Raw genomic sequence first — 13,554 nt, forward strand, 5'->3', positions numbered from 1 at the left:
AATCCTTTTTCCTCACCCCTATCCCAACCCTATTCCTTTATCCCTTCCTTCCATTCCCCTTCTCATCTCCATCTCTCTCTCTTCATTCCCTAATCCTCCTTCTCAAATCCCCGTCTTATTCCTTAACCCCCTCCTTCTCCCCTCACTCATTTATCCCATTTTCTTCAACCACCATACCCACCCCTAGCCATTCTTGAATCCCCCTATTCATCCCCTCATTCCTTTATCAGTCCTGTTCCCTTGATTCTCCCTCATCTCACTCCCTTTATTCATCCCCTATTTTCTCCACTCCCCCTCTTCTCTTTTCCTTTCCCCTTCTTCCTCAACCTCTCTAGCCCTAGCTTCTGCCTCAATAGGAAAAGCTGGCTTTCTGTGTCAGGCGATGCCTGAACAAAGCCCAGCCCCTGAGCACTTGCACCAGCAGCCACAGCAAAGATAGGAGACAACTGCCACCGCTGCCTCATGTCCCATGCTTGTTCTTTCCCTTCATTCCCTAGGTTAGCACCAGGCAGCTGCATGGCAGGAGGATGGCAGAGGACAACCAAAGAGTGGATTATCTGGCTGGGTTTTGCTGCCCAGTTGGGGGTCTGGCTGCAGGCAAACCTCGGGTACTGTGCTATGAGTCAGAAATCTACCTCTCCAATGGGAGTGAATTCGTCTATATCTACAACCAAGAAGGAAAACTGCTAAATGTAAGTATCGCCAATGTTCTCATGCATCTCCAGGGCTCTTTATAGAGACTTAGATTTAGAGATGGAGGGAATCTGAATCCATAAAAACTAACCCACCCATTTTACAGATGAAGAAATTGAGGCCCAGTGAGGTTAAGTGTTTTGCCCAGGCTCATTAACTAGTCAATGTCTGATGCAGGATTTGAACCTACATCTTCTTACTCAAATCTGATGCTCTTTTCTATTGTACCTTGCTGCCTTTCAGTGGCTTTGGGAAATAGGGGTAAAGTTTCGGCTTTCCTGGTCATTGCTGGATTCATATCTTTCTCCTAGTGAATCACAAAGTTATCTGAACTCCTTCTGTCCCTGGTGACCAGTTGTACTCCTCACTCATATGGCCCCCAGAGTTGCATTGGATGCATATTTGATGTTCTTGCACAAATATCTGTGGCATGTTTGACTTTAAACATTGTTGCTCATAACTCTTTCAAAGAGAAAAAATTCAAAATAGGTTGTTTTTTTGTGGAGGAGGGAATCTTTGTCTTATCAAACACTATGTTAGAAGAATGACTTAACCTAATCTCTTGCCTTAGAGGATAACAGGAGGGAGTTGTACTGAACTTCAAAATTAAAAAGCTAGATTTTTTTTTATGGGACTGAAAGACCATTCAAGAGTTTTAAGTCTGGTTATTTGTGCTATACATTGTCTAATGGCTCATTCTCTTCACCTCCAGGCTGTGTATAGGTTTCCTGATCAAGTCTGGCATCTGGAGCTTCTCACCTTACGTAAGGAGCTCTATGTCCTGTGTGCTCGAAATGGCATTTACTGTTTGTCATTGGACCCTCAAAGCAGGTGAGGTACAGGTGTATCCCAGGAGTTGTAATGGTTTCTGACCTAGCCAGAGAATTTACTAGCAGAAGTAGAGGTTGATTTTCTGATACACACCTTTTAGCATGTTTGAAATGACACATGGTTATCATTCACCTAACTGAGATAGTGATTGATTTGCCCTCTCTAACTTAGAGAAACATGACTAGAGGTAGCAGATTACCAGTGGACTCCATATTAGATCCTCTCTGCTCCAACCTCTTTAATTCCATCCTTTTGCAAATATTCTGCCTTCCCTCAAGCTATGGCTCAGAATAAGAACTCCATTGGGCACTCTCAGGAAAACTTATTCTTGGGCACCAGTCCAAATCTCAAGTGTTTTCAGCCTCTGCCCATCTGACTATCTATACATATTTATGTAGAACTTTTCCCACTCCCACCTTCTGGGCCACCTGTGACAGGGGAAGCTCTTTTGGTTTTCCAAAGTACCTTTGTTCTACCCAAGAAGTTTAGGAAGTGTCATTTAGGTCATTAGAGGCTGGAGAAGGCATACAGCTTCATGGCTGGCATCAGACTTCTCTGTCTTTGGCCTGATGGTTCCTTTACTTCTCTGGAATTGATCTGATATGTCTGATACTGTGCAATATGTCTTCAGCAAAATGGGGTATGTGATTCAGAAATGGTTACTTGCAGCTTTTGTAGTCTGGTAAGTCTTGTTGTGAGAACGGAGGCCCTGACATAGGAAGGCAAAAACCATTGACTTTTTTTAAAAAAATTGAATCTTCAATATCTGAATTGTTGTTTGAGAAGAAGATGGGCCATTTACCAATCTGCCATTTATAGGATAACATATTTTTTGAGGAATCAGTGTGGGAGAATGGAAATACCTAGAATTTTTTTATGGCTAATTTAATTCAACATTTTCTTTGTGGGTACATGTTTTGATTAGTTGATTATCATGAGAGAAAAAGTAGCAAGGAGCCATTTCTTTTCTTTCTTTTTTTTTTTTTAAACCCTTACCCTCCGTCTTAGAATCAGTACTGTGTATTGATTCCAAGGAAGAAGAATGGTAAGGGCTAGTCAATGGGGGTTAAGTGATTTGCCTAGGATTGCACAATCTGGAAGTGTCTGAGGACAAATTTGAACCCAGGACCTTCCATCTCCAGGTCTGGCTCTGAATCCACTGAACCACCTAGCTTCAGGGTCTATTTCTTCTTAATAAATTGGTAAGGGGGTAGCTGGGTAGCTCAGTGGATTGAGAGTCAGGCCTAGGGACGGGAGGTCCTAGGTTCAAATGTGGCCTCAGACACTTCCCAGCTGTGTGACCCTGGGCAAGTCACTTGACCCCTATTGCCCACCCTTACCACTCTTCCACCTAGGAGCCAAATCACAGAAGTTAAGGGTTTAAAAAAATAAATAGGTAAACTGTCATTGACATCAAAGGTTAGCTGTAAATTCAGTTTCTGGAACATTTGCCCACCCACATTAACATGGCCATTCATGAGCCCATAGATCCTCTGATTTCAAGGAGAAATGAGAAACTCATTTGACAGAGCTGCTGCAAGGGGCTGTTGTGCTTTCAGAAAGGGTTGCTGTATTGCCACTGTTTCACCCAAAAGACCCATTCAGAAGGGTTCCCTTCATAAAGAGTTCCACACCTAGATGTGATTGATATGACATTTCCAAGCACTGCCCTTTCCTCCTAGCTTGTTAAGAAAGTGTGCAGGCTGCACACTCCAGGCCTTTGTCTTGACTGAAAGCTTTTCCCTGTTTGCTTGAAGGTTGATGAACCAGGCTGATGGTGAGGACAAAGAAGGTGATTTCCCTTCAAGTGTATTTCCTGTGGACTCAGACTCCTGTGTCTTCCCTGATGCTACTCTGTGTGCTTTCACGGTGCTGAATGACATCATCATCACCCTGGCTCAGGGCCCATCCAAATGGAAGATGAGACTGTTTGAGCAGCCCCAAGGCTCCGATGAGGACCCCAGGCCAGGGAGCCAGTTCAGTGAAGTGGAGTTCTCTACCTGCATCTTGCCATCAGGGAGCAATGGAAAACCCCTAGCCTCTCGCTTTCTCCCAGTCCTGTGCTGTGCATCCCCTCCAGGGACCAGTGTTCCTCACATACCTTGGCATAGTTCTGGAGGTTTTGTGCTAGAGGAGACCCTCTTTGGTTTGCTTTTTGGAGCAGATGCTGCCCTTCTGGAGTCTCCCATGATCCTTTGTGGTTTTCCAGATGGTCAGTTGTGCTGTGTACCTTTGAAGGCCCTGTTGTCTCCTGAAGTGGCTCTTGGTGGCCCAGAAACTCCAGTCAAGATACTTCATCACTTAGAAGAGCCTGTGGTCTTCATTGGAGCTCTGCAAACAGAACCAAGAATCCTAGAAGACATGGATGAGAAACCACTAAATGAAGATACAAGCTGTGACTGTATGGTAGCTGTTGGTCACTATGGCAAAATGATTGCCATTAAGTCCAGTCGAGAAGAAGGAGGAAATTTAGTGCCAGAACTCAGAGAATACTACATTAGAGGACCTATCCTTTGCGCTGCCTGTGGTGTGGGAAGCCGCATGTATTACAGCACCCATTCTGATCTCTCTGTGGTTGACCTTGCTTGTAACAGCAATCCCTCAGAACCTGAGAAGATAGATAATGCCCAGGGGGTCCTACCGCCAGTTCTGTCTCCAGCCAGTTTAAGTATCTGTAGTGTTGTGACCCTTTCTGTATCTTCTAGGGCACCTAAAGGTACTGGCAACTATTTAAAGATAATCCAAAAATCTTGGGCCCTAACCTACAATTTTACTATCTCCTCAGTGAAGTTGTTAGTAGATCCATCTTTCACGTGCTTTGTTGTTAACTCACTTTTGTTAACAGTGCTGACTTATAAGGTTCAAGAAAAGTTTGGTTGCATTAAGTATAGAGTTTGAATAATGTTAACTAACTTCTGCAAAATGCTTTTCTGTGTCTTAATTCTCCTTTTTATTGTAGGAGAAGGGGCTTGTCTTTGTCTGATTCTGACTTTTGGCCACTTGACAGGCTACTCACCAGATTGTCATGCAATGAATAGTTTAGGTTAAATTCAATTTGGCCTAATTGAAGCTTTTAGGTTTTTTTTTGAGATTTGGAGAAGCAACTGGTCTAGTCATCAAATGACCTTCCAGTAAGTCATTCTGAAGTAGAGACTGTGGAAATGAGGGCTTCCAGCTTTATGGGTATTTTTTCCACTAGACAAAGCCAGAGAAGGTTTGAACTATGTTTTCCTAATATGAGGGGAGAAGGGAATAGAGGGATCATTTCCATTGCTACATTTTCATTAAGGTACCTCATGAGTATGCTAATAAATTCCACCCTGGAAAGCATTTTTTTTTTATTATTTTAAACCCTTAACTTCTGTGTATTGACTTATAGGTGAAAGAGTGGTAAGGGTAGGCAATGGGGATCAAGTGACTTGCCCAGGGTCACTCACACAGTGGGAAGTGTCTGAGGCTGGATTTGAACCTAGGACCTCCCGTCTCTAGGCCTGGCTCTCAATCCACTGAGCTACCCAGCTGCCCCCTGGAAAGCATTTTATATGAAGAATATTCCTTTAGAGGTAAAAGCCAAAATTGTCTCCGCTACAGGGAGAGGAAAATGAATGACCAGAGAAGAGAATACTAAACTAGCAAAGATACATATATTTGTAATCTGTTAGTATATCTTTTTACCTTTTTAACAATGAAAAATAAGGCTGCTAAAGATAGTGACAGCAAAAACAGCCTCACTATAATATTGTTTGCTTGAGGAAATGTGCAAAATGTAATTTATGAACTGAAAGCTTAAGTATACAGAGGGATACTTCTGGAAAACTCAGAAAAAAATAATCTATTTGAAAATGTCTTCCTATTGACTTCTTTAAGAAGTCTCAATCAAAAGTTGCCTGTTCCCTTTGACCTTCTTTGGCGGCTGTCTTCCTTGGCATTCCTGTGTCTTATACCCCAACCATCAAATGAGATTTAGGGCTGGAAGTAGAAAGAGGGCCAGGGGACCAGCAATTTCTTCAGAAGGAACAAGATCTTATTTGCCCCAAAGCATCCCTGATGGACAGTAAAAGCGATTGAAAAGGAAGCAGAACTGTGCTAAAGAACAGAGCAGCTTTCAGAAAGTCACCTGCCCCTGACTACAAAGGCTGATGAAAGGCCCTCAGCAGGACTCCCTGCTGTGTTTTCTCTATTTCTCTTTGGAAATGCTGCAACATTGTTCTCTATAGCCTGTCTTATGTGTCACTATATTGTGTTGTATGTGTTTATTGTTTTCCTTGTGACTTCTCTTACCTGTTTTTTCTGTGCATTGTAGCAGGATTAACATCCTTATTGTCTTTCCTCTGCTAGAGTGACTTTAACTTTTTGTGGGAGGGTGCATCTACAATTTCTAGAAATTTCTCTGGATTTTATTTCAGCAAGGATTGTTTGCATAACAGAAACATATACCTAGCATATATCTAGCATTCTGCCCGGGGGTGGGAAATGTTTCTTCCTTTCTCTAGGCAAGATACCCTTATCTGTCCCAGAAGAATGGCTTTACTTTAATATTAACTTATTCGTCTCCCCCTCCCCACCCCCAAAACCTTTCCTTCTGTCCTAGAATCAATACTATATATTGTTTTACAGGCAGAAGAGTGGTAAGGGCTAGGCAGTGGGGGTTAAGTGACTTGCCCAGGATAACATAGCTAGAAAGTGTTTGAGACTACATGTGAACCCAGGACCTTTTCTTTCTAGTCCTGGCTCTTAATTCACTGAGCCACCTAGCCACCTAGCCACTTCAACTTACTGGTATTTGGCTAGCATGTATCTTGGTGGTCAAGGGTTTTGGGTGTCTTGAGATGTTGCCTCCTGTCTGCTTATCAGGTCCTAACCATGTGCATGTCATATGTCAGGTGAAGCAGAACTATTGGCCCTGTCTGCCAAGGGCCGACTAATGACCTGCAGCCTGGATCTGGGTTCTGAGGATTCTCGGCCAGTAAGGATGAACACAGGAAAAGTGGGTCAAAAAATTAAGGAATTACTCTCTGGAATTGGCAATGTCTCTGAGAGGTAAACATTCTGTCTCCTTAGATACCGATGCAGATATGAATGTTGGTCTATTAAAATGTATCCTAGGACTCATATTCATCATTTTGGCTTGTTTAATGCACATTGGTTTTGCCTCTGGCTTAGTGTTTAGAATACTGAGCTTGGCCCTTGCCTGGACAAAATGCTGCATAAATTTGTAGTTTGAGTAGTTGGGAAGCCAGACTATCTCTGGAAGACAAAAGAATCCTTCTCTCTTTCATAGATAACAGCCACACATCCTTAGATGTAGGGGAGAAGAGAACACTTACACTTAGCTAGTTTTTCCTATCAATTCTTTCATCCTGGTTTGGAGGTGACTTGCTAAAGGAATATATGCTTTAGATGAATTCACTTATCTGTGACTGTTTGCATATCTCCCTTCCTAGTTTTGCCAGGGTATTAGACTATCCAAACCACAGATGCAATTGTTTTGAATTATTTCCATAGCTTCTCATTACTTTCTTTAAAAAAAAAAAAAACCCAAAACCTTTTCTTTTTTTTTTATTATGAACTTAGAGTATCAACAAATGTGAATATTTCTGTCTACAAAGAAAAGCAAAAAAAGAAATTTGTACTCTATATGAAATTGAACTTCTGTTACGTACAATTTGTTTTTTTTCCCCCTACTACATACACTTGAGTTTTTTAATATGATTCAAATATAACATGGTAGTTCCAATACTGCCCTGCTTGTCTGTCTGTTTCTGAACTTCCTTCCCACTACTTTCAGTGTTGCTACTTGTATAGCTTCAAAAAGTAACATGGGCCAATTGGGAACATTTTGGTGAACATCTGGGTGGAGGATGAAACATAATTTCATCTCCATTGAAGGTGTTAATTAACATCAGAGTTGCTAGTTAACTGGCTGTATATGGGGGTGGTGGTGGGGGTGTGTGTAAAATTTGAACTCAGCAAATCTGGCAGTAGGCTCTGAATAGTCAGAGCAAAAACACCAGGCTCTCTGGTGGTTGTTTTCAATTATGTTTTGTATGGGGACTTGGACTATCCTTGGTTTAGGAGAAGGGGCATCTTATTGGAGTTGAGAGCTTTTTTTTGGTAAATTGATTAGAAAGACTTTGTGTAACAAATTATTTTTTTTCTACAGAGTGTCTTTCCTGAAGAAGGCAGTTGATCAGCGGAACCGTGCCCTGACGTGCCTCAATGAAGCCATGAATGTGAGCTGTGCCCTGCTGTCCAATCGGGAAGGACCAAAGCCCATTAGTTGTACCACTACTACTGCCTGGAGCCGCTTTCAACTTCAGGATGTGCTGACAGCCACTTGTTTGCTTGAGAATAGTAGTGACTACAATCTAGACCAGGGTTGGACCTTTTGCATTCAGGTGTTTACTAGTTCCTGTGCCTTAGAAGTGGACTCTGTTGGCTCTGCCATCACTTATACCATTCCAGTTGATCAGCTCACTCCTGGCAGTAAAAGAGAAGTGACATTACCACTTGGTTCCAACGAAAATGGCAAACTAGACCTACCTGTGACCATATCCTGTGCACTATTTTACAGCTTGAAAGAGATTCTGGGCAGTGCTTTAACCTCTTCAGATTCTCTGGATGCCCCCTTTTTTGATGACTGCCCCCCTGATATCCTGCCTGACCGGGATGGTATCTTCCTGCCCCTGGGTGAATACACTGTGGACATGCTACAGTGCCTTCGTTTCCCTAGCCTTGTGGTGGCTGAAGTGCAAGTTCCAGGCCTTCCCAGCCCTACCAATGATCCTGTGAAAACCTTTTTAGAAGCCTCCAGGGGACAAGTAGAGCCTGAACATATGAAAAACATCGAGCCAATAGGACCAGATTTCCTTAGAGCCAAATACCTTCCACCATCAGTGGCCTCAGTCAAGGTATCATCTGAGCTGCTCAAAACTGCCCTGAAGGAGTATTGTTCAGGTGGGTAATAGTGACTGATAGCTCTCTCCCTAACCCTGAAAGAACTTCAAAGCCTAGGAAAATTATATCCATTCAGTCTGTCATCTTTTCTTCCCACTCCATCATTCTTTATTTTTAAAAAAATCCTTACTTTCTGTTTTAGAATCCAAAGCAGAAGAGTGGTAAGGCTATTGGGATAAAGTAATTTGCCCAGGGTCACCACTAGGCTGTGTTGAGGCCAGATTTGAACCCAGGACCTAGGTCTGGCTCTCTATCCACTGAGCCACCTAACTGCCTCCCATCATTCTTTATTGCAGCAGTTGCTGCTCTGCTGGTGTGATTAAGGGTTGGGCTGCTTCAGAGTATTATATCTAAATCCTTTTCAAAGACAGAACTCTATGCCTTCTTTCTCCCATCCTGAACACTCCCAATTTTAAAACACTTTCTAAGAAAGTATATTAGGCTGTTTAAGTACTCTGTCTTCCATTTTGAAGGAAGGTTTTTAAACTTCTAAAATTTCTCCAAGTAGACTCTCTTAGCATGACTAATAGGACAGTAGGTTTTGACTTGGTAAGCTATCTTTGGTAGATATTGGCCACTAAAGCAATGGGGAATATATGTATTCTTCTCTAAAGTGATAGCTATTTTTTTTCTGCCTTTCCAGAAGTCCCCCTGTGTTGTGCTACTCTCCAGTGGCTATTGGCTGAGAATTCCATAGTGGACATAGTGAAGACACAAGTGCTGACAGAAGTCCAGGGGATGGCCCCAGACGGAAATGACATCCACCTCCTCGTCCGAGAGGCAAGGAATGGGTTAGCTCACCTGTTTCTGCAGGGAAACCTTTCCCAGCCCCCACCCTTACCCTGTACCACCCTAATTTCTCTTCACAATCTCTCAGTCAAATCATGGAACAGCTGGGGAGAAGCTCTAGGTAGGGCCCAGGGTCAGTAGCTCATGTCTTGAATTGTATGTGAGGCATGGTGCTAAGCCTTGTAGTTACAAATAGTTTGAGAATCACAACATACTTCTTTAGTGCATGGACCACTTTGATGTGAGTTCTTCACTTCACCTACTTTCATTTGCCAACATGAAATAACTCACTGGCAGAATAACAGTGCTTTTCACGAATGACACAATACCTTTTTAAATTAATTATCATAAGTAAACTATTAATGCCAGAAAAAAAAATGTAGGCCTCTTTTTTATTAGGAGAGGCAAACCCTTAGACTTCCCAGAAGGCTTTTATAGATTATCCTTTGAGAATAAATCGTTTGTTTTTTACTCTCCTTCTGATGCCAGCCAAAAGCTAAAATGTGATGTAGGTCTAATAGCTTTCTCTTGGGAACATCTAGCACATGTCCTTGCAGAATTAAAAGTCTGACGGTGCTTTTGTACAACCATTCTACCTTGCTTTCTTCATTCCTTCTCAACTAGCAGTGCTGTATACAGCAAGACAAGAGAGCAAAGGGTATTTGTATTCTTTCTCTGGGCTCTTTACCCTTCTTTGAGAGAAGGGCAGATTATGAGATCGAGCCATCTTGTCTGAACTCAGGTCTAGAGAACTTCTAGGAGACTGGTGGTTTTGAAATATCGATTTTATCAGGGAGACCTCAGAGGCCTGCCTCAACTGGTTCAGTCAAGAGACTGAAGAGATCTCCTGGGATCCCTAGATTGTTTCAGAATAAAGTAAATTCTTCAGACTGGACCAAAAGCAGTGTAACTTCTAGGTGCTGTTGTGGTATTGGGAACTTAAAAAAAACAACTAATGATAATAGTCCAGTCAGGATCATTGGTCACTTGGATGTCCAGCAACATGCATTTCCCATAAGATCCGGTAGAAGGAGCTAATGGTCTCAGAAGGAACAAAATCCTAATTAAAAATCTCTGGCCTGGACCTTGGCCTGTCCTGTGTGCTAATTACAAAGAACAAACCATACTTCCCTGGCTCTCTCTGTTTCCTCAGTTTTGCTGGATTGTATCCCCTTCTTGAAAGTACAAAAGGAAAGTCATGGCTACTTCTACTGCATTCTTAACAAGGTTGGATAAAACTTCCTGGAGAGGTGACTGGCCAATCAGAAGATACAACTTTCTTTCAGCCTTTCATGCCTGAAAACACTAATACCAACAATGTGATTACTGACAGTTTTAGTACAGCCCAAGACTCAGCCTTCTGGATTAAATCCATCAGTGCAGCCATGCGCCTGTTGTTCAGTGTTGGGATATAGGTCTGTCTCATTAACATGCTTTTGGTGGCAGTGGACTGACAATGTTGGAGACTTATGATTTCCATGGAGGCATGATTAAACCAGTCACCTCAAATTCTTCTGTTGGAGATAAATCTGGCTTAAGACCCTGGAGTGATTTTAGCAGGTTTTGATTTTAAGGGGATAAGTGTTCCACATTATCAAACTCATCCTATATTGTTGGACCCCACTGGAAAGATCTATTTAGAAAATAACTAGCATTGATTTCTGACAGGTAGCTGGTCTGTCAGGCTTAGAACTAATGTTGGTAGTACTAAGTAGCCTATGCCACAGTGATTATCCTTTATGTTCAAGCACTGCTAGCTTCTAGCAAATAAGTAGCATGGTGATGTTAAGCTAGGTGATATGGGGACTCCTGCCATGTACATGGCTTTTGGCTCATGCCAAAAGATTTCATTAGAGATAACCTCAATGAGAGAGGGAATCACTACATTAGAGGTTTTAAAGAAGGCCTAAGTAGAGTCCCTTCATCCCCTTTAATGAAATTCAATGATATGCAAAGTTTGCAGTAAGGATCTCTTCTTTGTTGCAGGTGGCTGTGACTGAGCTATGCCCTGCAGGGCCCATCCAGGCTGTGGAAATCCAGATGGAGAGCCCCTCTCTGGCTAACATGTGCAGGGTGCATCATGCAGTGATCAGACGCATCCAGGTATTTAAAAACTCATCAGTGAGGCAGCAAGACCCATTAATCTATGAGGCATTCTGCTGAGAGCCCCACCAGCATAGCCCCAAACAGAAAGGAGCAGGAGTGGTTTTAAATAGCTTTATGGGGTCCCTGTGTATTCAGTTTAGTTGCTACCATCCCAGGATGTTGCAGGAAAATCTATCTCAGTCTTGTCTATTCTTCTAATTGTATCTGAAACAGTGCTAAGTTTCTCTGTAGCCAAAAGGAATCTGGTGCTCTTGTTTACCATGGAAACAGCCATCTCTCACAGCAAGCATTCAGGCCTCTTTCCTTTCAGATGCCATTCTTTCCTGGTGTTTGTCCTTGAGCTACCTCTGTAGGGTCATATGGGTGTTGAGAATGGTGTATAATTCCTTATGGCTTTCAGATAAAAGAATTAAGTAGTATTAGTCATACTAAATACACAAGAAGGTTCTGTAGTTCACCTACCATAATTAGAATTTAAGTTCCCAATTTTTGCTGCTTCCTCATCCAAGACCCCCAGCTCCTATCCCAGACATGCAATGAACACCTGATCTTTAGTATATAATATGCCATTGGGTGTGCTGGGGTAATTGACTCAGAAAATTGGTTTGAAGCAGAATAGAAAGGAGAAATCCAGTGGTTTGTATATTTTTATTTTTATTTATTTTTATTTTTTGACAATGATGAAAAAAGTACTAATTTTATACAACAAAACAAGAAGCCTTATAATCGACTATACAAAAATCTCTCATATTTAGGAAAAGACTTTCCTAAAATGTGACTTGCCCTTGCAAACAGAAAAAAAAACACACCCTATATAATAACAATAAGTTACAACAGCCATAGCAACAACAATATAGGCTTGATAAAACACATTCTTAGGTTTGTATATTTTTATTTTAAAATGGATTGATGGTTTTCTGATATGCAGAGACTATTTCTGAAGTGGGTATTAACATTCCTAATGTCTATTGAATAATCTTTGGTTTATGAGAAGTTTCCTTGATTTACCATTTCCAAAATCTCTTTGGATCATACAATTTAAAATAATAATAATATGGAGCCAGTATAATATAAGAGAAAGAGCATTGGCCTGGAGTCAAGTGACCTGGGTTCAAATTCTGCCTCTGACACAGTTACCTTTGGCAAGTCATTTAACTTCCCTCAAAGTCCACCCTATCATTTGTGTCATGGATGGGGGACAAGTTGCTACAGCAATATAAAGGGATGTTAGCCAGGGTGAAATACTCAGAGTATCCTGAGACTTCTATAATAGCTGCGAAGGCATGACAGGAACCCGGAAATTCTGTCCAGTTAGATCCTGGTATATACCTCTGATTGGATTTACACCCAAACAGTGTGATAAAACTGTATCTGTGAATCTAAGAAATAGACATAGGGTTGCCAGGCTGGCATTACTCAAAATCATGATGATCCTCTTGGCATGAAGGGCAGTAGAAGCAGTTGTGTTCCTTCATGTTCTGAAATTACAAGATGGCAAAATATGTCAGAACAAACCAGAAATACCAATATCCACCTGTTTGAAATGCTTTAATGCAGCTGGTACTGACTATGAAAGCAGGCAAATGTTAAATGTGCATAAAGTGGACTAGAGATATGAATACTTTTATTATGTACCAGTGCAGAATAGCATTACAGAATTGGAAGCTTAACTAGACAACATACTGCTGATTTGTGTGAAGATAATAAAAAATAATTCATCATTACTACAATAGATGAAATAAGAGATGAAATTGAGAGACTACTTAAATCTGAAGAGGGAAAGCTGACGGCTGAGGCCATTGACGATCTGTACTTAATAAAAGATTGTAGAAATTATATCTAGAACAAATGATGAAACATTCTATCTGCCTCTTGCCTGAAAGGTGATGGACTTAGGTTGCAATATGGACCATGGGACATGGAATTATAAAAATTTGTTTTGCTTGAGTATGCATATTTGTTGTAAGAGTTTTTTAAAAGTGGGAATAGGGCAGTTGAGAAGGTAAAAATACATTTAGACAGTTCCTTCATATTATGGAATCCTTACCTAGCAAGATATATCCAATTAGCTAGAATTATACATCAGAAGCTTGCTGTCTTTAATGGACTGACTAGATGACAAATTTCTATACAAATACAGAATTCCAGTACTCAATGATATATATATATATATATATA

General features: G+C 41.4%; 1 protein-coding gene across 1 annotated transcript in view; it reads left to right on the forward strand.

The window, feature by feature from the left end:
• Positions 1-527: 527 nt before the first annotated feature.
• Positions 528-13,554, forward strand: part of FAAP100 (FA core complex associated protein 100) — a 28,410-nt gene continuing 15,383 nt past the window's right edge. Inside the window, exons 1-7 of the mRNA XM_044675746.1 lie at positions 528-692; positions 1,406-1,524; positions 3,282-4,240; positions 6,408-6,564; positions 7,688-8,481; positions 9,125-9,261; positions 11,257-11,373. Coding sequence (XP_044531681.1) covers positions 528-692; positions 1,406-1,524; positions 3,282-4,240; positions 6,408-6,564; positions 7,688-8,481; positions 9,125-9,261; positions 11,257-11,373 — 2,448 coding nt within the window. The remainder of the gene's footprint in view (positions 693-1,405; positions 1,525-3,281; positions 4,241-6,407; positions 6,565-7,687; positions 8,482-9,124; positions 9,262-11,256; positions 11,374-13,554) is intronic.

This window comes from Gracilinanus agilis, chromosome 4 (genome assembly GCF_016433145.1).
Source record: "Gracilinanus agilis isolate LMUSP501 chromosome 4, AgileGrace, whole genome shotgun sequence".
Lineage (NCBI taxonomy): Eukaryota > Metazoa > Chordata > Mammalia > Didelphimorphia > Didelphidae > Gracilinanus > Gracilinanus agilis.